The 24,957-nt window shown below is 37.4% G+C and overlaps 2 protein-coding genes across 9 annotated transcripts; both read left to right on the plus strand.

Annotated features, from left to right (window-relative positions):
• Nucleotides 1-3,284, plus strand: LOC148589911 (G-type lectin S-receptor-like serine/threonine-protein kinase RKS1). The gene is made up of 7 exons (XM_088517077.1): nt 1-1,306; nt 1,445-1,585; nt 1,691-1,881; nt 2,035-2,245; nt 2,340-2,577; nt 2,686-2,836; nt 2,925-3,284. Exons 1-7 carry the CDS (start codon nt 22-24, stop codon nt 3,228-3,230), a joined length of 2,523 nt encoding a protein of 840 aa, XP_088373203.1. The 5' UTR covers nt 1-21; the 3' UTR covers nt 3,231-3,284.
• An 8,656-nt stretch (nt 3,285-11,940) lies between these two features.
• On the plus strand, nt 11,941-18,478 carry LOC132169983 (G-type lectin S-receptor-like serine/threonine-protein kinase RKS1). 8 transcript variants are annotated; one of them, XM_088517064.1, is made up of 8 exons: nt 11,941-13,219; nt 13,358-13,499; nt 13,599-13,702; nt 15,801-15,889; nt 17,167-17,377; nt 17,512-17,749; nt 17,875-18,025; nt 18,108-18,478. In XM_088517064.1, exons 1-8 carry the CDS (start codon nt 11,941-11,943, stop codon nt 18,411-18,413), a joined length of 2,520 nt encoding a protein of 839 aa, XP_088373190.1. In that variant the 3' UTR covers nt 18,414-18,478. The 8 variants fall into 8 exon arrangements, with proteins under 8 accessions (XP_088373190.1, XP_088373193.1, XP_088373191.1 ...); XM_088517067.1 differs by having other exon boundaries at nt 13,644-13,693; nt 15,792-15,889; XM_088517065.1 differs by having other exon boundaries at nt 13,358-13,495; nt 13,601-13,702.
• The last annotated feature ends 6,479 nt before the right edge of the window (nt 18,479-24,957 follow it).

The following is a 24,957-nucleotide window of genomic DNA, read 5'->3' on the forward strand; positions in this document are numbered from 1 at the left end:
GAAAAGAAAGTGCAAATTAACATGGATGCTGAGAAAATGTTCAAGTCTTTGATTCTGTTCATTCTCTTCTTCTTCCCATTTTGCATGTCCATTGGCACCTTGAAACCAAACCAATCCATCAAGGGTGACCAATATTTGATGTCCAAAGAGAAGAACTTCGCCTTAGGCTTCTTCAACCCGGGCAACTCGAGCTATTGGTATCTGGGTATTTGGTATTTTAAAGTGACAGTAAAAACTGTGGTGTGGGTTGCAAACAGGAACAATCCTATCAATGGCTCCTCTGGAGTTCTCTCAATCAACCAGTATGGAAACCTTGTCCTCCGTGACGGTTCTAACCATCTTCTATGGACTACAAATGTTTCTGTCCAAGGGACAACCTCCACCGTAGCTCAGCTCCAAGATTCAGGCAACCTTGTATTGGTCCAGGACAATAACAAGAACATGTTATGGCAGAGCTTTGACTATCCTACAGATACTTTGCTTCCAGTTAAAGACATGAAGCTTGGGTTGAATCGGAGAACAGGGATGCACTGGTTCCTAACATCTTGGAAGTCACAAGATGACCCTGGAGCTGGGGACTACGTCTATAAGCTAGATCCTATTCACTCTGCACAGTTCTTCTTGTATAAGGGTTCGACCCCATTATGGCGGACTAGTCCATGGCCATGGACCTCATCAGCTGCAGAAACAACCTCGTCTGATGTTAAAACCAATTTTGTTTACAATCAAGATGAGATATCTTACTCCTACTTTTTTGATGACCCTTCAGTCATTACAAGATTAGTGGTGGACAGCTCTGGATTGTTCCAGCAACTTATGTGGAATGACGGTTATCATCAATGGAAGGAACTCTGGTCAGCGCCTAGATACCGGTGTGACAAATATGGGCACTGTGGTAAGAATAGTATATGCAGTGCAGAGGATGACTATAGTGATAGGTTCGAGTGTTCGTGTTTGCCAGGATGTGAACCCAAGTCTTCGAGGGATTGGTATCTCAGAAATGGTTCTGAAGGGTGTGTGAGGAAGCAGTTGGGGTTGTCGATGTGTCGGAATGGAGAAGGGTTTGTGAACGTGGGGCGTGTGAAGACCCCTGACTCACCAGACGCAGCTCAGCTGGACAGAAGTATGAGTGGCGCAGAGTGCGAGACGGGGTGCTTGAGGAATTGTTCTTGCACAGCTTTTATGAGCTTAAATGTTGATGGGAAGGGGATTGGTTGCTGGACATGGTATGGTGACTTGGTGGACATTGAAGGGTATACAAATGGAGGATTTGATCTAAATGTTCGTGTGAATGCGAGTGAATTAGGTATCCTTCTTTGCTTGCTTGAAATTTCAGTAGTTTTCATTTGTCTTTTCACTTTTTGGATCATGGTTTACGTTTTTTCACTTCTTAATTGGATCAAGCCTTACTTTTTTTTCATTTTTTTTTTTTTTTCCCCTTCAGCCAAGTATTATAAAAAGAACTCCAAAGGTTTTCTTGCCAAGAACCGGAAGCTGGTTATTGCAGTATTATCTGTTGCTGTGCTCTTGTTTCTGGGATCTTTACTAGCCTGTATATGGTTACTGAGGAGGAAGAAAACAAAAGGTAAATAAACTCACTTCCTTGGTATTCAACACGTGTATGTGTGTGTATTAGTGATCGATTACGAATTTCTAGTAAGCAATATTTTCCCAATTTGTTTTACAACAGAGAAGAGAAAAATGAACACTCGATCATTTAATTTTACTGGTACCAAAAGCTCTTTAGAGAGAAATCAGCTGGAGGGAAGTGATAGACATCCGGATGCACTTGTTTTCGATCTAAGCTCTATAGTTGTTGCCACTGACAATTTCTCTCCCACCAACAAACTTGGGGAAGGTGGTTTTGGCTCTGTTTTTAAGGTGCAGTCACAATTCATTTATGCAATTGTTGATATCTTGAACATTTTTGTTCCTTGCTCATATTCCATTATTGTGAAGTTGTGAATGGAGAAAGAGTGTTTTTTTTATTGCTTAATAGTTGCGTGTAAGCTTAAGTTTGGATGATGATTTCAGGGTCAACTATCAAATGGAAGACAGATAGCAGTAAAAAGGTTCTCAAAAAGTTCAGGGCAAGGCATAGAAGAATTCAAGAATGAAGTCATGTTGATTGCGAAACTTCAACACAGGAATCTTGTCAAAATTTTAGGCTGTTGCATTGAGGGGGAAGAAAAGATGCTGATTTATGAGTACATGCCCAACAAAAGCTTGGACTTCTTTATCTTTGGTATGTCTGCTTTCAATAAATCTATTGCCTTACTGCATTTTTCAACACTAGTTAAATCACATTCTGAGTACGCTGGAGCAAAATTCTGTTGCAGATCATACAAGAAGTTCATCCCTGAGTTGGAAGAAACGCTTTGAAATCATCATTGAGATTGCTCGTGGGATTTTGTATCTTCATCAAGACTCAAGATTAAGAATTATTCATAGGGACCTCAAACCAAGCAACATTCTATTAGATGCTGAGATGCACCCCAAAATTTCAGATTTCGGCATGGCTCGCATATTCAAGACAGACCAAATTGGAGACAAGACAACTAGAGTTGTTGGAACATAGTGAGTACCATGCATAAACACACATGCACAGACTTTAAGATTACATTTGTTGATGTTCCATCTTATGCATTGGATTTTAAGATTACCTCGATCTTGTTTCACATGCAGTGGTTACATGTCACCCGAATATGCCGCATTTGGGGAATTCTCCACAAAATCAGATGTTTTTAGCTTCGGTGTCATATTATTGGAGATTGTAAGTGGCAAGAAGAATAACCATTCTTATCAGGAGCATCCTTCCCTGACATTGATAGGGCATGTAAGTAACAGAAAGCTACAAATCTTTCTCATTTGCATTTTTTGAAACACCCTTTACAGATGATGATATATATGATCGAACCACACAGGTCTGGGAGCTATGGAGAGAAGATAAAGTGATGGGTATAGTTGATTCATGCATAGATATTGAGTCATATGTTTCCCATGAAGCATTGAGATGCATACAAATCGGGCTCTTGTGCGTGCAAGAAGAAGTAATGGATCGACCAACAATGTCGGAAGTTGTTCTCATGCTGAGTAGTGAAACAGCTCTTCCTTCTCCTAAACAACCTGCTTTCATTTTCAAAAGAGCTTCCAAGGATTTGGACTCAGTAGCAGAGGAAGGACCTCATTCTGTAAATGAGGTGACAATAACTAAGGTTGAAGCTCGGTAAATGTGAAACTGAATTTCTTCTATACAGATTTGTGGGAGTATCTAACATTTCTGTTTCAAGTCCGTTAAAAAATTGCATTTTTTTCTTCTTTTCAGTTACTACTACTAATAATAATGTTAAAAATTTTATCTAACTAGAGGGTTCGTAATTTTTGACAGGGCCGGTGAATTTGACACGAAATTAAAGCGGTTAAAATTTAGTAAAATAGAATTCAGGTCAAACTGGGTTAATCCGATTAGACTCGATTAATAAACAGGAAACCCACATAATCTGTTGTTACTGTGCACAATAATGATGAATAATATAAAATCGATTTGAGAGAGATTAAGAGAGAGTCGAGACATAGACTTAACATATTTCGACAATGTGCCTACGTCCACATAGATTGCGGCTGTATTTTGTTATTAGTGATTCATGGTTACAATATATATATATATATATATATATATATATATATATATAGGAAAACCCTAATTGTACTGATGCATTTTGAAAATCTCCAAAATACCCCACTCCATGAACGTTGCTTTGCTCCGTCTTCTTGGCCAACCACTGGTGTTCTAATATGAGCTACTAGTTTCAACATAATCCATATCAATTAAAACATTTTTTTTTTTAACATTAAAAAATTTAAACCCTAAAGTCTAAGGCAAAAAATTACCTTTCATTAAAGATATAACTTCGGTAGTGTAATTTATTTTCATGTTCAATGATTAAGAATTATAGTGCCAATATTTTTGTACAAAATGGCATTTTCATGCTTAATAATTGAGAATTTTATTAATTAAACGGGTTATACAAGTTGGGTCGGATCATATCAACCCAACACGTACGGCATGTTTATTGTATGATTTATACAAGTTGGGTTAGGTCGGGTCGCCCGCCTATTTAAATGAATTATGTCAAAGTTGATGAAACTGGTTCATTTAACTAAATGTGTTCGGCTTTAATTAACTCATATAATTTTATACTCATACCTCGCTCGCAATACGATCCAAATCCGATACACAAACACCAACTGCCACCTAAATCTCCATTATGCTTACACCCCACATAATTATCATCGTCAAAAATAGACCCCATGCTCATCCTTATGCTGTTGACCATGTGCCTAATGAAATATATTTTACGCAATGCCCGTCTTCTTATGCAACTAATTAATTTAGTTTAAAATCCAGGCCAAAGACTTGGTAATAGTCAATCAAATACTATCAATGGGTGGTAGCCTGCAGGCTGCAGGGGTGGTTCCCAAGCCTTCTAGAATTCTCTTTACTAAACATCAACTCGATTCAAAACTTGGACATTCAAATCGCTGCAACTTAATTTTGACAAACGAATTTGCAAATATTCATGTGATTCGGCTTAATATTACCAATAATTTTCCCTCCCCCGCCCCTTTTAATTTTGTCGCTCTTAATCCTAAAAGAAGAACGAAATGAGGAATTGTTAGGAATACTTCTAAACAGAGTGGGAAGTGGCCCATTTAGTAACCGAGCGTACTCAAAAATGGTCACATCCAGAGACTTTAGAAGCAAGTTAAAAATGAAAAGAAAAGAGCTGTTGTATGCAGACAACAATGATCGGAGCACACAATCAATCTGAGAAGAGATGACCTTTGTTAAGAGCTAAAATGGCCGAGAAAAAGGTAATCACCTTCAAGCAAGACAGAAGAGCAGCCATGAAGCAAAACAAGTCAATACCAAAGAGGGCAACATAATTAGCTTCACCAAAGGAGGCATCCAAGGGCAGCAGCCTAAGAGTGGGACTGCCACAATCTAGCCTTCATGGTTACTAAGGAGAGCCGAGGCCACACTGAAGCAAGGACGGACTGCAACATCAAAATTAACTTTGAAAGACCCAATAGGAAGGGAAACCCAGGAAGCCGGCAGGGAGGGCCAGGTTGAATTGCAAGCTTTTATTTCGATAAATTTAATTTGGGGGTTAGGGCCCATGGCTGATGATGATGGCTCTCCTTGGTCGACCCATACATGAAGAGGGAAGTGTTAGAAAAGAAGCACAGCCATCACACCCCATACCATCAACCTCATTTCATAATTGTCTGCTAATGCCCTATCTCATCTTTCTGATAAATGTTAGAGCACTTTCAATTCTATATTTTTAGATGCATACTTTCTAATGTGCTGTTAAAAATTATCATTAAATCTAAAATTTAATAATAATTAATTCAAAATCTAATAATAATTTTAGTATCACATTTGGGAGTGTGGGAGTGGGAGTGTGTGTAATATTTCTCTATCGTTTAATCAATTCACTAGAATCCTCTATATTTCATTTGAAATTAATAGTCTCTATTTCATTGTTAGGATTTAAATTGTTGGTAAATCGAACAATGTATATATGTCATATTATTTAAATTTTTTTAAAAGGCATGTCAACATTGACTTGACGTGCATCGTTAGATACGCAAACTTTAAATCTTAGTTATAAATGAATACTATCAATTTCATTTAAAATTGAGAAGATTCTTGTCCTTAATTCTAAGACCCCCGTTTTCTTCTCCATGAAGATCGATCATGTAACACCCCGGTCCCATATTGGGAAGATGAGAAGTTTATAAAGATAGTCATGGGTGCTAAGTCCCACATTGCCTAGTTACTAGGTGAAACTGGGCTTTATAATGAATTCTAGGAAAACTCTAAATTGACTAGTCCTTTTGGAGTGATAGCGCAGATGTGGCTAGCACTTTTCTCTGGGTCATTACAAGTGGTATTAGAGCCACCTAGTAACGCCAGACCATGTGGTATTAGATCATTGCATGACGTGGTCCTGATGAGGACGTCAGGAATTTAAGAGAGGGAGTTTGTAACACCCCGGTCCCATATTGGAAAGATGAGAAGAAGCCCACATAGAATAGGTAGTTTATAAAGATAGTCATGGGTGCTAAGTCCCACATTGCCTAGTTACTAGGTAAAACTGGGCTTTATAATGAATTCTAGGAAAACTCTAAATTGACTAGTCTTTTTGGGGTGATAGCACAGATGTGACTAGCGCTTTTCTCTGGGTCATTACAGATCATGTTATGGAATGCAAAGGGTAATGGTGGTAGTTGAAATATTGTTAAAAACCACACTTTTATCTCATCACTATTTTACTTCACTAACATGATAGTGTCAATTGGTCTTTGGATTGGACTTGACAAAACATCAAGACTTTATTAACTTTACCACAATAATAGAGTAAGATAGTAATGTGAAGGAATTCGGTAGGTCTCATGACAATAAATATAAGTAAATGCATATATTCTCTTAGTTGACTATACAGTGACAGTTAACAACAAAATTGAACTAGTCATTCTACAATAAATATGGTCAATGTCTTGACTTATCTTTAGTCGTCAATTAAGGACAAAGTTTTTTAAAATGCATATCTAAATCACATTTTTAAGAACAAATGTCATATATATTCTTGGTTAATTTTATTAAAAATGTATATGAGAATTACATATTTTAAGAATAAATATTAATTTAATAGACTGAATTGTAAGAATTTATTCTTAACCCAATTTGAAGAAAAAATTTGCGTAGGTACTACGCAAGAAGCTTTTGAGATGAACAAAATTTTGGCTCTGGTTATGCAAGGACATTCGACAAGCAGACCAATCAGTTACAGGTTGTAATCATCCTTAGAAACTAAAGTAACAAGATGAAGTGTTAGAACTACATTTTGTATTGATAGCCTCTTTATTTATATTTATAAAGAGGCTGTGAATGGTGAACAAGTAAACCTATACTAAATAAGAAAAGAGAATAAATTCTATAAGAAAATAGAATAAAGCATAATTTAGATAATGACCTTAATTATAATTTATTATCCTAATTAGAACAAGTAAACCTATACTAAACAATAACGATTTTTTTATTAAATGGGTTATGCAGATTGAGTCTGGTCGAGTCAGTTCAATTCGTTTATTTAAATGGGTTAAGTGTCAGGATTAAATGATCTAACCCGTTTAGCTAAAGGAATGGTGTTAAGATTGACTCTTAACGGATTGGCTAGTTAACCTATAATATTCAATCATATGGGTAGATGCATTTAATAATTGTTCTACTCAACCGAAATACTCAATCTTATGGGTAGATGCATTCAGTCATAAGGGACTTGGTCAAGGGGGCCGGGGTAGGGCCATGTTCATTGATTGGTTCATGATGAAACATATATAGTACATACACTACCAAAAAAAAAAAAAAAATCAATTTCTGACGTGGCTACAATACACAATTTTTTGCCACATCACTAATTATCAGTAAATATTTTTCTGACGTGGCAAAGTTGGCAGGTCAGTAATTAGTGACGTGGCAATATCTACACGTCAATAAATTCTGACGTGTTAGACATTGCCACGTCAATAAATTTTTTAGGATTTTAAAACTTTAAAAATTATATATTTTAGTGACGTGTTAAATTTCAACACGTCAATAATTACTGACGTGTTAAATTACCACGCCAGAAATTTTTGACGTGGTATTTTTCCCTTATTCTTCATAATTCTTAAAACAATTTAGGATTTATAGAAAAATAAGTTATTTGCAAGTTTTTGTTCCCACCACACCACATTTCCGCAAATTGGATTTTTTTTTTTTGAAGCCTGCTACCTATGGTACAAACTGTACTCCTTTCTCTAAACGAAGCTGAAGAAATTCGTGGGCCTAACTCATCTCTTAAAACCGGTTCAATAAGAGAAGGTTGCCCACTCCTTATAAACATGCCCAGGGTCTTGTCCACAAGCAATGTAGGATTATTAATCAACACCTCCCCTTACGTGTAGACCAGTATTTTCTAGGTCCTTTCCATGGGGTAAGTAGTATGAGCCCCATTCATCTTGTCGTAGGCTCTGATACCATGAAAAAATCTGTGGGCCTAACTCATCGCATAAAACTAGTTCAATAAAAGAAGGTTGCCCACTCCTTATATAAACATGCCTAAGGTGTTGTCCACAAGTAATGTGATATTATTCCTTAACATTTTCCCTCACGTGCAAGCCAATATTTTCTGGGTCCCTGTCACGGGGTAAGTAGTGTGAACCTCATTCATTTGTGGTAGGCTCTGATACCATGAAAAAATTCATGGGCATAACTCATCTTATAAAATAAGAAATGGTTACCCACTCCTTATAAACATGCACAAGGTCTTGTCCACAAGTAATATGGGATAATTCCTCGACAAAAGTCACCTCACCCACCAACCATCTCTTATCAATCTAACACCTCACCATCACCATGTAATTAATGTTTCCACCAACTCTACGGACTTTAACAATTCCCCATTCTCGGCCCTCTACTTCCATATTCATGCTGAACAAACACTAAAATCTCACAAACCAGCAACACTTCAAAAACTGCAAAAAGTGGCGAGGAAAGACGGGAAGATAAGGGTAAGCCAAGAAGAGAAAGAAGACAGGAAGAAAAAGCAGGAGGAGAAGGAAGAGGAAGAGTAGGGGCTAGGTCCTAAAAAAATTAGAAAACTGCCTTCTAATTTTTTTTTTTTTCAAAATTTTTGTAGGCAGCCCGCCCCTATTTAGATTCGCCACTGCTTAGTTGGTCAGGATATTTTCGTAATTTAGAGTTTAATATGATATATATATATATATATATATATATATATATATATATATAATTGTGATTTTCTGTACGCGCCAAACACGGTAAAATGTTTTCCAAAAAATTATTTTTCAGGAAAATATTTTCCAATTGAAAGCATTTTACATCAAAACAAATAGAGCCTAAATAAGTTGTGCAAGTTGGGTTGGATCAACTTAACACAACATGCATGTTTATTATACAAGTTGTACGAGTTCATGTCCAAGTTGATGAAACTAGTCCATTTAAGTAAATGTGTCCGGTTTTAGTTAACCAATGTAATTTTATACTCATGCCTCGCTTGATACAATATAAATCCGACACACAAACACTAACTACCATCTAAATCTCCATTATGCTTGTATCCCAATATCAATACCAAGTGGTGCCCTGCATTATTACGTACACCTCACATAATTAACCATTGTATCATCGTCAAAAATAGACCCCATGCACATCCTTATATATGTTGTTGACCAGTTGTGCCTAATGAAATACATTTTATGCAAAGTCCGTCTTCTTATGCAACTGTAGTTGAAAATCCAGGCCAAAGACTTGGTAATTCTCAATCAAACACTATCAATGGGTGGTAGCCTACAGGCTGCAGGGGCGGTTCCCAAGCCTTCTACAATTCTCTTTACTAAACATATATCAACTTGATTCAAAACTTGGACATTCAAATGGGTGCAACTTCATTTTGACAAACGAATTTCCAAATATTCGTGTGATTCGGCTTAATATTACCAGTAATTTTCCCTCACCCCACCCCTCTTAATTTGGTCAAAAAAAAAACAACAAGTCAGCAAATTTGGGGGGTTATAAAATGACATTCAAAATATGTTAAAAAATATTGATTAAATTTATCAAGTTTTATTAAGTTTTTTTTTTTTTTAATAATAATAATTGGTATTTTAATGTATGATCAGGATAGAAATATTAAGTTAATTTGATCTCTAACTTCACTTAATACCCTCTCATTAAGTTCAATCTTTTAACCCTTAAAACCAAAACGTGAGGGGAGACCAAACTAAAAGGAAAGAACAAACAAAAGGCAAGTTATAAAGGTGGGTTTTTGCCGCTCTTAATCCTAAAAAAAGAAAGGGAGGGAGAATTGTTGGGAATGCATCCAAACACTGAGTGGAAAGTGGCTCATTTAGCAACCTAGTATGCCAAAAATTGTCAAATCCAGAGACTTTAGAAGCGGTTTAAAAAGGAAAAGAAAAGAATTACTGTCGGCAGTCAACAATGATCGGAGCACACGGCCAGTCCGAGAAGAGGTGACCTTTGTTAAGAACTAAAATAGTAAGAATGGAATCACCTTCAAGCAAGACGGAAGAGCAGCTATGGAACAAAGCCAGTCAAACACCAAAGAGGGAAACAAAAGCTTCACCAAAGGAGGCATTCAAAGGTGGCGGCCTAAGAGTGGGGCTGCCACAATCTAGCCTTCATGGTTACTAAGAACAGCCGAGGCCACACTGAAGCGAGAACGCACTGCAACATCAAAATTAACTTTGAAAGACCCAATAGCTAGGAAGGGGAACCCATGAAGCTGGCAGGGATGGCCAGGTTGAATTGCAAGCTTTTTTTTCAACAAATTTAATTTGGGGGTTAGGGCCATGGCTGATGATGATGGCTTTCCTTGGTCCATCCATACATGAAGAGGGAAGTGTTAGAAAACAAGCACAGCCATCACACCCTGTACCATAAACCCCATTTCATAATTGTCTGCCAATGCCCTATCTCATCTTTCTGATAAATGTTAGAGCACTTTCACTTCTATATTTTTAGATGCATACTTTCTAATGTGCTATTAAAAATTATCATTAAATCTAAAATTTAATAATAATTCATTCAAAATCTAATAGTAATTTTAGTATCACATTTAGGAATGTGGGAGTGGGAGTGGGAGTGGGACTGAGAGTTTGTAATATTTTTCCATCGTTTAATCAATTCACTAGAATCCTTTGCATTTCATTTGAATCTGATAGTATCTATTTAATTGTTAGGATTTATAGTTTGTGCATTGAACAATGTATATATGTCATATTATTTAAAAATTTTATAAGACATGTTAATATTGACTTCACGTATACCGTTAGATACTCAAACTTTAAATATTAGCTAAGAATGAATACTATAAATTTCATTTAAAATAGAAAAGATTTTTGTCCTTGATTCTAAGATCCCCATTTTCTTCTCCATGAAGATCGATCATGTTATGGGATGCAAAGGGCGAAGGTGGTAACTGAAAAATTGTTAGAAATAACACTTTTATCTCCTCGCTATTTCATTTTGCTAACATGATAGTGTCAATTAATCTTGGGATTGGACTGGTTGAAACATCAAGACTTTATTACCACTGCCATTACATCACACTATTAGTAACGTGAAGGAATTCGCTAGGTCTCATGAAAATAAATATAACTAAATGCACATATTCTCTTAGATGACGATATACACTGACAGTTAACAACAAAATTGAACTAGTCATTCTATAATAAATATGGTCAATGTCTTGACTTATCTTTAGTCAATTAAGGACAAAGTTTTTTAAAATGCATATCTAAATCATATCTTTTTTTTATTATTATTTTTCTGAGCTAAATCACATCTTTTTTAAGAACAAGTATTTCTAAATCAAAAAAAATTTAAAAATATTTCTTACTCTAAAAATGGTTAAAATGTACTATTGAAAAAACTTAAATTAATGGAGACTTTTTTTGAAAAACTTTTTTTTTTTTAAAAGCTTTACTTCCTAACACAATTTTAAACATGTTCTAAGATTCTGAAGCGTACCGTGCACGATGGTCCGTGACTTGGGAAATACAAGGCCAACGACTCCTAAATAGCCACAGCTCTAATACATCTTGGCAAATTATTGTGTGTTGCTCACTTGATGTTTGATTAATTGGTTGTGTAATTTTTATCTTCTACATATATGTTGGTGTATGTTTTATTGTCAAGTGGGCTGGACCACATGTACAACGACATAACTGAAAGTCCACATGATACACGGATAGAAATTTCCTCCAAACTCTGTCGATATGTTAATCAACTTTTCTGTTCCAATCAACGGAGGGAGGCCAACTCCGAAAAGAAAAGAAAGTGCGAACATGGATGCTGAGAAATTGTTCAAGTCTTTGATTTTGTTCATTCTCTTCTTCTTCCCATTTTGCACGTCCATTGACACCTTGAAACCAAACCAATCCATCAAGGGTGGACAATATTTGATGTCCAAAGAAAAGAACTTCGCCTTAGGCTTCTTCAACCCAGGCAACTCTAGCTATTGGTATCTGGGTATTTGGTATTTTAAAGTGACAGTAAAAACTGTGGTGTGGGTTGCAAAGAGGAACAATCCTATCAATGGCTCCTCTGGAGTTCTCTCAATCAACCAGTATGGAAACCTTGCCATCCGCAACGGTTCGAACCATCTTCTTTGGACTACAAATGTTTCTGTCCAAGGAACAACCTCCACCGTAGCTCAGCTTCAAGATTCAGGCAACCTTGTATTGGTCCAGGACAATAACATGATATGGCAGAGCTTTGACTATCCTACAGATACTTTGCTTAAAGGCATGAAGGTTGGGTTGAATTGGAGAACAGGGATGCACTGGTTCTTAACATCTTGGAAATCACAAGATGACCCTGGAGCTGGGGACTACGTCTATAGGCTAGATCCTGCTCGCTCTCCAGAGTTCTTCTTGTATAAGGGTTCGACCCCATTATGGCGGACTGGTCCATGGCCATGGCCCTCATCAGCAGCAGAAACAACCTCGTATGATTTTAAAATCAATTTTGTTTACAATCAAGATGAGATATCTTACTCCTACCTTTTTGATGACCCTTCAGTACTCATTACAAGATTAGTGGTGGACAGCTCTGGATTGTTCCGGCAACTTATGTGGAATGACGGTTATCATCAATGGAAGGAACTCTGGTCAGCGCCTAGATACCAGTGTGACAAGTATGGGCACTGTGGTAAGAATAGTATATGCAGTGCTGTGGATGACTTTAGTGATAGGTTCGAGTGTTCGTGTTTGCCAGGATGTGAACCCAAGTCTTCGAGGGATTGGCATCTCAGAAATGGTTCTGAAGGGTGTGTGAGGAAGCAGTTGGGGTTGTCGATGTGTCGGAATGGAGAAGGGTTTGTGAACGTGGGGCCTGTGAAGACTCCTGATTCACCAGACGCAGCTCAGCTGGACAGGAGTATGAGTGGCGCAGAGTGCCAGACGGGGTGCTTGAGGAATTGTTCTTGCACAGCTTTTATGAGCTTAAATGTTGATGGGAAGGGGATTGGTTGCTGGACATGGTATGGTGACTTGGTGGACATTGAAGGAGGGTATACAAAGGGAGGGTTTGATCTAATTGTTCGTGTGAATGCGAGTGAATTAGGTATCCTTCTTTGCTTGCTTAAAATTTCAGTAGTTTTCATTTGTCTTTTCACTTTCTGGATCATGGTTTACGTTTTTTCACTTCTTAATTAGATCAAGCCTTACTTTTTTTTCTTTTCTTTTTTCTTTTTCCCTTCAGCCAAGTATAAAAAGAACTCCAAAGGTTTTCTTGCCAAGAACCGGAAGCTGGTTATTGCAGTATTATCTGTTTCTGTTCTCTGGTTTCTGGGATCTTTACTAGCCTGTATATGGTTACTGAGGAGGAGGAAAACAAAAGGTAAATAAACTCGCTTCCTTGGTATTCAACATATGTATGTGTGTGTATTAGTGATCAATTACGAATTTCTAGTAAGCAATATTTTCCCAATTTGTTTTACAACAGAGAAGAGAAAAATGAACACTCGATCATGTAATTTTACTGGTACCAAAAGCTCTTTAGAGGGAAATCAGTTGGAGGGAAGTGATAGACATCCAGATGCACTTGTTTTTGATCTTATAAGCTCTATAGTTGTTGTCACTGACAATTTCTATTGTTACCGTGCACAATACTGATGAAAAATATAAAATCGAAAAGAGAGAATAAGAGAAAGAGTTGAAACACAGATTTAACGTGGTTTGTCAATGTGCACAATCGACTGTATTTTACTCTTAATGATTCAGAGTTACATCATAACATATATATATATATATATATATATATAGAAAAAACCCTAAACCCTACTTATACGGATGTATTAAGAAAATTCTCAAAATACCCTTGGTGTTAATATGAGCCACCAATTCTATCAATCTCCACCCTGGTTAGTATTTACCTTTTCCATGATAATCATTTGGATTCACCTGGAATTGATAGGTTTGGGGATGTCACCGCCTCTCTCTTCTCCTCTCTAGCACCTGGAGACATTTGTCAAGTCCAAGCAATGCTTGAACTAATCTACAGTAACATGCTTCGTCAACATGTCCGCTGCATTCTCAGAAATGTAAATCTTCTCAAGTAACAATTCACTTGTAGCAAACAATTCCCTGATCTTGTGAAACCTCACATCAATGTGCTTGATTCTCGCATGATACACCTGGTTCTTTGCTAAATAAATGGCACTCTAACTGTCACAATGCAACGAAACTTCACGTTGCTGAATATCCAGCTCCTTGACTAACCCTGTGAGCCACAAAGTTTCCTTTGTAGCTTCAGCCGCCGCCATGTACTCTGCCTTAGTCGTGGACATCACAACCGATGACTGGATCATAGACTTCCAACGTATGGGACCTCCTGCAAGAGTGAACACATAACCCGTGGTTGATATCTTGTTATTCAAGTCCCCTGCAAAATCTGCATCAACATATCCCACAATTGACAAATCACTCTTCTGTTTCACGAAAGTGATGTCATAGTCTGTAGTACCTTTCAAGTATTTCAAAATCCATTTAATTGCATCCCAGTGCTGTCTCCCCGAATTTGCTATGTACTTGCTCACCACACTCACTGCATGAGCCAAATCTGGCCTGGTACATATTATAGCAAACATCAGACACCCCACTGCACTGGCATATGGAAACTTAGACAGATCTTCAGTTTCTTCAACTGTCTTTGGATGCTGTGAGGTAGACAACTGGAAAGATTCGCCAAAGGTGTACTCACCGATTTCGCATTCTCCATGCTAAACCTTTCCAACACCTTCTTCACATAGTCGGCCTGAGATAGTCACAATCTCTTAGCATCTCTGTCCCTGCAAATCTCCATCCCTAGAATCTTCTTGGTTGGTTACATCCAAATTCTTCATGCCAAATTCTCTATTCAACAAAACCTTCAGTTTATTGACCTTCACTATACTCTTAGTAGCAATAAGCATATCATCCATGTAGAGTAACAAAAAAATAAATGAGCCATCATCAAGGCTCCTCACATACACACAACAATCATACTCACATCTCCTATACCCAATTCTAATCATGTAGGAGTCAAACCACTTATATCAATGCCTTGGAGATTGCTTCAGCCCATAAAGTGACTGGCAATTGGGGTGGTGACCATACTTTTTACTTCATTTCTTTTTCTCCTATTTGCATCCAAGTTGATAAAGAGGAAGAGAAAAGGTAAACATATTTTTATAGTGATTTTTCTTTTTCTTTTATTTTATTATTATTATTATTTTATGAGAAGGAATATATTCCTTATCCTTTTTCTACCGGTGGTGGTTGCCACACTAATTGATAACTTTTAAAATTACTACATAAATATCACAAACTTAATGATAATTCTAAAAATCACCTTGTATTGTCCTCAAGAGGTAGCTCAATCGGCTGAGACTATGCCTAATAAAGCACAGGCCACTAGTTCGAATCCCTCTCCCCCCTCTTGTGCAGACATGTCAAAAAAAGAAAAAAAAAAAATTACCTTGTATTACTACTGTATATAATTGCTTTAAATTTTTTACAACGATGATTTGTAACGATGTGCTTGCATGATTGGACAGGGAGCAAAAGACAAGTCTCATTGTTTGATGATGCTACAAATGGCTCACAATCCTTTCTTCAAGATTCTACGAAGCTTGATGAAACTAGAAGAAAACCAAATGTGCAATTTTTCGATCTGAGCACCATAATTGCTGCCACAGATAATTTCTCCCCGTCTAAAAGGCTTGGACAAGGTGGTTTTGGCCCGGTCTATAAGGTTAGTTTCTTGCACACATTAAATGTAAATATTTACCCATATTACTTGAAAAACGCTTAACAGATAAACATCACACAATATCACAGTTTATGCGAAATTAACAGATATTTAAATCTAAGCAAACAATCACCAAAAACAAAAAAAAATCAAACACAATGATTTTTGTGACGAAGAGGAAACCTTTTAGAAGACAATCCAAAGATTACAGACACTATGAACACTTACAAACCGATGCAAGCCCTTGACACTGTAAGATCGACAAGTCTCCAACTCGTCTCCTCACACACAATCTTCTTCAACGTGATTCTCCTTTATCGGATCATTTCGATTGACTTCAATTAAGCACAATGAAACTAAAACAAAATTGTCTACGAGAAATAATCAGGCTCACAACAATTGAACACTCAGATATAGTCTCTCACGAATTCTAGGGTTCTAAAATTCATTCCTCTTCTATAAAGTTGTATTTATATCACATACAACACCCTAGACCTGGGCCCACTTAAAAACATGTTTTGGGCATAAAACTTATGACCTGTCCGGACAGGGGAGCTTGCTGTCCGGACATGGTAGCATGCTTTCCGGACATGGGAGCTTGCTGCCTGGACAGGGGCCTTGCGAGCAAGCAAAATAGGCATGCTGGAATTGGTGTTTGGACAGGCTGCTAGGCTGTCCGGACACCCACTACAGAGGGTGAAAATCAACAATCTGGAAATGCTACCGGCCTTGATCAACAGCTCTGATCGATATGCGTTTGTGGTCCGATTGAGCTGAAACTTTGTAGGGATGTTCATGACACATGAATACTCATTGTGAACGGTGGAGATTGGATTCTGAGCATTTTGTATTAGTGTTTGAGCCCTTGGACAGTAGCCACTGCATTTTGGAACCGAGTTAAGCCAACAAAAACTAACATTACTATTCCTATTTCACTACAAGTTGAGAAATGTTAGAGCGTCTATCTTGACCATTCTTTTATCCCTTTTCATACTTTTTTTTTAAAAAAAAAAAAAAATTAGTAATTAGATTTGGGAGATATATGAGATATTTTATGGATACACAGAATTACAAAGGGATCGAGGCTTACACGCTGATGTGGCAAGAGCAATGTAGTTAAAAAAATTCACTCTCATATTCAACTAAGAAAAAATATTATTTATTCTTTCGACCATTTTCATATAATGAATGAATGAATGAATCTACCATTGAATTTGTGTGAGACCCATATAAATTCACAAATCTAATGATTTGTGAATTTGTCCCCATTATAATTGCAGGGTCAACTAGCCAATGGACAGGAAATAGCGGTGAAAACACTCTCAAGAAGTTCAAAACAGGGCACTGAAGAATTTAAGAACGAAGTTAAGCTAATAGCAAAACTCCAGCATAGGAATCTTGTGAGACTTTTTGGTTGTTGCATTCACAAAGAAGAGAAGATGTTGATGTATGAATACATGCCAAACAAAAGCCTTGACCTTTTCATCTTCGGTATGCATTCTCTTCAATCACAACTCATTTTCAACAATATAAAATGTGAGAGCAAAATTTTATATTTTTTTGGCATGTAAGTACTATTTTCACTATGTATTATTGATGGGAGCTTAATTTCATGTTTTGGGTAGATGAAATAAGAAGGAAATTGTTAGACTGGAGAAAGCGATTTGACATTATTTCTGGAATTGCTCGAGGAGTCTTATATCTTCATCAAGATTCAGGGCTAAAAATCATCCACAGAGACCTAAAAGCAAGTAACGTTTTACTGGATTCGGTAATGAATCCAAAAATTTCAGATTTTGGGTTGGCTAGAATGTTTGGTGATGATCAAGAGGAAGCAAGTACAAGAAAAGTTGTTGGCACATAGTATCTCTCTCTCTCTCTCTCTCTCTCTCTCTCTCACACACACACACACACACATGGACCTACAATACTACTAAAAGCAAAACTTAGACGAGCATATTTTTTTTTGTTTTTTGGTGCAATTGCAGTGGATACATGTCTCCAGAGTATGCAATGGAAGGGTTATATTCTATGAAATCAGATGTCTTCAGCTACGGTGTCTTGACACTAGAGATAATCAGTGGCAAGAGAAACAATTATTATCACGTCGAAAGTCCCTCCCTAAATTTGATTGGATATGTAAGCAAAAGCCTAAATTTGATTGAACTTCACCCCAAGTGGCAATTACTCTAAAGATAAAAACTCTTAAAATTTATTGCAGGTATGGGACCTATGGATGGATGGCAAAGCCATGGATGTAGTCGATCCATCATTGGGTAAGGAATATCCTACTCATGAAGTTCTAAGATGCATTCAAATTGGGCTTTTATGTGTGCAAGAACAAGCCACAGATCGGCCAACCATGCTTGAAACTGTCTTCATGCTTGGAAATGAAACAATTGTTCCATCTCCTAACAAGCCAGCATTTATCAATAGAACCATAAATTCTGATATGGATTCCTCACGTTCTAAAGGACCACCTGCTTCCATAAATAAGCTGACCATCACCATGCCTGAAGGTCGTTAAACTTGAGTACAACTATTTGATCTCTAGATTTCTAAAAGTTGGTTTGTAAAACTATGAATGTTGAATAACATGATGCTTCTGAGTTCTATCATCCAAGTAAGCCTTATTTCTTTTGTTGGATTAATGACCGACATTGGCAGTCGATGACGAGTCAATTATTCAGTTTCTTTTAAAGAATAGAATTTCTTTTCGGACACCATGAGTTTTTTTTTTTTTTTAGTAAATGTAGAAACAATAAAAATGATTCACACTCATTAATACCATCCCATATGGGTATTTTTTTAGTAAGAAAAATGAAGGATATGGAAATTGGGTGGTGATGTAGCCTGGGAGAGAACTACAACCCTAACAACCCCATAATTTTAAAAATCTCTTCAATAATTATAAGTTGTTATAAAATAAATCCTCTAAAATTTTATTTTTACCCCTTAAAAAGTATATATATATATATAATTGTGATTTTCCGTACGGGCCAAACACTGTAAAATGTTTTCCAGAAAATTATTTTTCAGGAAAATATTTTCCAACTGAAAGCATTTTACGTCAAAACAAACAGAGCTAAATAGGTTATGCAAGTTGGGTCGGATCAACTTAACACAACATGCATGTTTCTTATACAAGTTGCACGAGTTCATGTCAAAGTTGATGAAACTGGTCCATTTAAGTAAATGTGTCCAGTTTTAGTTAACCCATATAATTTTATACTCATGCCTCGCTTGATACAATCTAAATCCGATACGCGAACACCAACTACCATCTAAATCTCCATTATGCTTGTATCCCAATATCAATACCAAGTGGTGCCCTACATTATTACACCCCACATAATTAACCATTGTATCATCGTCAAAAATAGACCCCATGCACATCCTTATATATGTTGTTGAATAGTTGTGCCTAGTGAAATACATTTTACGCAAAGTCCGTCTTCTTATAAAACTTTAGTTGAAAATCCAGGCCAAAGACATAGTAATACTCAATCAAACACTATCAATGGGTGGTAGCCTACATGCTGCAGGGGTGGTTCCCAAGCCGTCTACAATTCTCTTTACTAAACATATATCAACTTGATTCAAAACTTGGACATTCAAATGGCTGCAACTTCATTTTGACAAACGAATTTCCAAATATTCATGTCATTCGGCTTAATATTACCAATAATTTTCCCTCACCCCACCCCTCTTAATTTGGTCAAAATAAATAAATAAATCAGCAAATTGGGAAGGGGGGGGGGGGTTATAAAATGGCATTCAAAATATGTTAAGAACTATTGATTAAATTTATCAAGTTTTATTAAGTTCTTTTTTTTAAAAAAAGATATATATATATTGGTACTTTAACGTATGATCATGATAGAAATATTATTAAGTTAATTTGAACTCTAACTTCACTTTATACCCTACCATTTAACTTCAATCTTTCAAGTCTTAGATTACTTTTTGAATAACTGATAATTTAGCTTGTGATCAGAATAGAAATCTTAAATTTGTGCTCTAACTTCACTTAATACCCTCTCATTAAATTCAATCTTTTAAGTCTCAGGTTACTTATGGAAGGGAAGTTACAGCCAAAACGTGAGGGGAGAAAGAACTAAAAATCTAATTTTGAGAGACTTTAGCAACCCAGTGTGCCAAAAATTGTCAAATCCAGAGACTTGAGAATCGGTTTAAAAAGGAAAAGAAAAGAACTACTGTCGGCAGTCAACAATGATTGGAGTACAGGGCCAATCCGAGAAGAGGTGACCTTTGTTAAGAGCTAAAATGGTGAGAATGGAATCACCTTCAAGCAAGACGGAAGAGTAGCTATGGAACAAAGCCAATCAAGTACCAGAGAGGGAAACAGAAGCTTCACCAAAGGAGGCATTCAAACGCGGCGACCTAAGAGCGGGGCTACCACAATCTAGCCTTTGTGGTTACTAAGAACAGCCAAGGCCACAGTACTGAAGCGAGAACGCACTGCAACATCAAAATTAACTTTGAAAGACCCAATAGGAAGGGGAACCCAAGAAGCCGGAGGGGATGGCTAGGTTGAATTGCAAGTTTTTTTCCAACAAATTTAATTTGGGGGTTAGGGCCCATGGTTGATGATGATGGCTTTCCTTGGTCCATCCATACATGAAGAGGGAAGTGTTAGAAAACAAGCACAGTCATCACACCCCGTACCATCAACCCCATTTCATAATTGTCTTCCAATGCCCTATCTCATCTTTCTGATAAATGTTAGAGCACTTTCACTTCTATATTTTTAGATGCATACTTTCTAATGCGCTGTTAAAAATTATCATTAAATCTAAAATTTAATAATAATTCATTCAAAATCTAATAGTAATTTTAGGCTCCGTTTACTTCGATGTAATATGGTTTCCGTCAGAAAATATTTTCAGGGAAGCCATTTTCCCTGAAAATGTTTTCTGTTGAAAACATTTTACGGCATCTACCACACACACGAAAAATAATTTTTAATAATTTTTTTTTAATATTTTATATATATATATATATTTTCCAGCAAGGTCCTTGTTGGGACTTGCATGGGACTTGTTTGGGACCCCACAGGGACATGCCCGGGACTCCGCCGGGACTTGACGAGGACTTGTCCGGGACCTCAATTGGGCTTGTCCAAGACCTGCCCAGGACTTGACCGGGAGTTGATTGGGACCTAACTGGGATCCCAACGGGCCTTGACCGGGACCCCGCCGAGACTTGACCAAGACCTGCCCGGGACCTGCTCTTGACTTGACCGGAACCCACCCAAGACCCCGCCTGGACCCGCTCAAGACTTGACCGGGACTTGAACGGGACCTAACTGGGACCCACCTGGGACCCCTCCAGGACTTGACCGGGACCCGCCCAGGACCTTGTCTAGACCCAGGACTTGATCGGGACCCCGCCAAGACTTGACCAGGACCCGTCCGGGACTTGACTAGGATCTGCCTCGGACCCCGTTGGGATTTGATTGGGACCCGCCCGGGACCCGGGACTTGACTGGGACCCCACCGGGACTAGGGGTGGGTATCGGTCAAAACGATTCGGTTTTGGCTCTTATCGGTTATTAACCAAAAATTTTCAGTTAAACGGTTTCTTAATCGATACCAGGTCGATAAGGATTTTAACCGAAATTATCGGCTACAATGGTGCACGGTTAAACCGGTTAACCCGTTCTAAATCTCACCTTTTTCACTTTTCTCTACTTCCCTAACCTCCAAGCACCAAAAGGCAAAAACTTTTACTTGAATTGAATCTTCGATGCTAAAAGAGAGATCTGTGACTGTGAGAGCAGATGTTGTGAGAGCTAGAAAGAGAAAAAAAAAAATTGGGGAAGAAACCCATTCTTCTGTTATGGTGAGAAGGAAAACTAGAGAAGAAAGAAAAAGAAAAATGAGGAAGAAACTACAAAGATCTGTAAGTGAAAGACAACTGCGTGCCTGCGTGGGAGGAGAAAAAAACAAAAGAAAGAAAAGAAAAGAAATATGTGCCGTAAGGCGTGGGAATTGGGAAAAGAAAAGAAATGACTAAGTGGGGAGTGTGTGAGTGGGACTGTCGGCCAACTGGGAAAGAAAAGAGAGAAAAGAAAAGAAAAAAATAGCCACTGTAGCAGCTCGACCCCATGACCAGAAGGTTAAGAGCCTTGTGCTAGTGCCTTACCAACTGAACAAGACTAACTTTGTTAATAGCCTTCCCCCATATCGGTTAAAACGGTTAAACGATAACAAATGGTTAACCGGACCAAACCGGACCAATAAGAATTTCGGTACAAAATTTTTAATCGATAAGAATATCGGTTAAATGGTTACGGTTAATATCGGGTCAATTAAAACCAGTAGACGGCTGGTAATTGGTAACCGATTAATCTGCCCACCCCTAGCTGGGACTTGACTAGGACCAGCCTGAGACCCGTCCGAGACTTGACCGGGACTCGCCCGGGACCCCGACGGGATTTGACAGGGACCTGACCGGGAAAGTCCCGAGCGGGGTCCTTAGCAAGTCCCTGGCGGGTCTCGGTCAGCTCCGAGGCTGGTCCCGGTTAGTTCCCGGGCAGGTCTTGGTCAAGTTCCGGCGGGGTCCCGGACAAGTCCCGAGCAGGTGCCAGCAGGGTCCCGGTTAAGTCCCGGGCAGGTCCTGGCGGGGTCCCGGGCGGGTCTCAAGCAAGTCCCAGCAAGGTCCCGGGTAGGTCCCGGCAGAGTCCCGGGCAAGTCCCTGTCAAGTCCTAGGCGGGTCCTGGGCAAGTCCTGATTAAGTCTCAGGCAAGTCCTGGGCAAGTAACAGGCGAGTTCCAATAAAGTCTCAGGCAGGTCCCGGTCCGGCCTAGGTCAAGTCATGGGCAGGTCTTGGCGTAGTTTCGAGCAAGTCTTGGGTGAGTCCCGGTCAAGTTACGGCAAAGTTCTGGGCGAGTCTTAGCAAGGTCCATCGATTTAAGAATGAGATGCTCATAGTTGGAAAATGGTTTACGGTTTTCAAAACCATAAACAATTTTTCGAAAATTAAAGAAGAATTTTCGGTCAAAAGAAAAATATTTTCTGTTGACTACTATTTTACATCGAAGTAAAAACCGTAAAATGTGGAAATCATTTTCTAGAAACCATTTTACGTCGAAGTAAACAGAGCCTTAGTATCACATTTAGGAATTTGGGAGTAGGAGTGAGAGTGAAAGTGTGTAATATTTTTCAACATTGACTTCACGTATACCGTTAGATACACAAACTTTAAATATTAGCTAAGAATTAATACTATCAATTTCATTTAAAATAGAAAAGATTTTTGTCCTTGATTCTAAAACCCCCGTTTTCTTCTCCATGAAGATTGATCATGTTATGGAATGCAAAGGGCGAAGGTGGTAACTGAAATATTGTTAGAAACCACACTTTTATCTCATCACTATTTCATTTTGCTAACATGATAGTGTCAATTAATCTTTGCATCGGAATTGTTAAAACATCAAGACTTTATTAGCACTACCATTACATCACACTACTAGTAATGTGAAGGAATTCGCTAGGTCTCATGAAAATAAATGTAAGTAAATGCATAGATTCTCTTAGTTGACGATATACACTGACAGTTAACAACAAAATTGAACTAGTCATTCTATAATAAATATGGTCGATGTCTTGACTTATCTTTAGTCAATTAAGGACAAAGTTTTTTAAAATGCATATCTAAATCATATCCTTTTTTAAAAAAAAAAAAAAAAAAAAAAAAAAAAAAAAAATCACATCCTTTTTAAGAACAAGTATTTCTTACTCTAAAAAAATTTAAAAATATTTCTTACTCTAAAAATGGTGAAAACGTACTATTGAAAAAAACTTAAAATTGAAACTTTTTTTTTTCTTTTTTTACCTTAAAAGCTCTACTTCCTAACACAATTCTAAACATGCTCTAAGATTCTGAAGCGTGCATGCACGTTAGTCCATGACTTGGGAAATAAAGTCACTACTTGACACAAGGCCAACGACTCATAAATCTATAGCCATAGCTCTAATATATCTTGGCAAATTATTGTGTGTTGCTCGCTTATGTTTGATTAATTGATTGTGTGATTTTTATCTTCTACATATATGTTGGTGCATGTTTTATTGTCAAGTGGGCTGGACCACATGTACAATGACATAATTGAAAGTCTACACGATACAATGACAGAAATTTCCTCCAAACTCTGTCGATACGTAAATCAACTTTTCTATTCCAATCAACGGAGGGAGGCCAACTCCTAAAAGAAAAGAAAGTGCAAACATGGATGCTGAGAAAATCTTCAAGTCTTTGATTCTGTTCATTCTCTTCTTCTTCCCATTTTGCACGTCCATTGACACCTTGAAACCAACCAATCCATCAAGGGTGGCCAATGTGGACAAAAGAAAATTAAAGGGGTTGGATATGGTCGATGTTTTGACTAATTATCTTTAGTGAATTAAGGACAAAATCTTTTAAAATGCATATCTAAAGAACAAAGGTCACATTTTTAGTTTATATTTTTATTAAAAAAATGATATGAGAATTACATATTTTAAGAATAAATATATATCAATTCAATGAATTGAATTGTAAGAATTTTTTTTTTTAACCCAATTTAAAGAAACACTTTGTGTTTGTACTACTCAAGAAGTTTTGGAGATGAACAAAATTTTGGTTCTAGTTGTGCAAGGAACACGCGACGAGTAGACCAATATGTTACAAGTTGTAATCATCCTGGGAAACAAAAGCAAGAACGATTTAAGAACATACCGATGAAGTGTTAGGACACATGTAGAGGCTGTGGCATTATTTGCCATTTGGATTGGGATCCATGGGTTTTTTCTACTATAATAAACGAAACCGATGACTTTGTCATGTAAATATATATATTTCTACTATATAGGTAGATGCATTTAATAACTATTCTACTCAACAGAAATTATAGTTGATACTTGATTCCCCATGGGACTCATAAGAGACTTCGTCAGGGGGTTCAAGACGAACCATAGTACATATATAGATATATATGAAACAGGATATCATACACTTGATAGATATATATGGATCAGAATATCATACACTTGCATCCATCACTCCAC

This window comes from Corylus avellana, chromosome 1, assembly GCF_965113065.1.
Source record: "Corylus avellana chromosome 1, dhCorAvel1.hap1.2, whole genome shotgun sequence".
Classification (NCBI taxonomy): domain Eukaryota; kingdom Viridiplantae; phylum Streptophyta; class Magnoliopsida; order Fagales; family Betulaceae; genus Corylus; species Corylus avellana.

What these genes read in the sequence shown, in the direction of transcription:
- LOC132169983 (XM_088517061.1), top strand. Translation starts at nt 11,941, where the DNA reads ATGGATGCTGAGAAATTGTTCAAGTCTTTGATTTTGTTCATTCTCTTC. An exon ending in GAGGAGGAGGAAAACAAAAG is followed by an intron (nt 13,496 to 13,600) that starts GTAAATAAACTC and finishes GTTTTACAACAG; the next exon opens with AGAAGAGAAAAATGAACACT. An exon ending in AGAAAAGTTGTTGGCACATA is followed by an intron (nt 17,750 to 17,874) that starts GTATCTCTCTCT and finishes GTGCAATTGCAG; the next exon opens with TGGATACATGTCTCCAGAGT.
- LOC148589911 (XM_088517077.1), top strand. Translation starts at nt 22, where the DNA reads ATGGATGCTGAGAAAATGTTCAAGTCTTTGATTCTGTTCATTCTCTTC. An exon ending in GAGGAGGAAGAAAACAAAAG is followed by an intron (nt 1,586 to 1,690) that starts GTAAATAAACTC and finishes GTTTTACAACAG; the next exon opens with AGAAGAGAAAAATGAACACT. An exon ending in CCCTGACATTGATAGGGCAT is followed by an intron (nt 2,837 to 2,924) that starts GTAAGTAACAGA and finishes CGAACCACACAG; the next exon opens with GTCTGGGAGCTATGGAGAGA.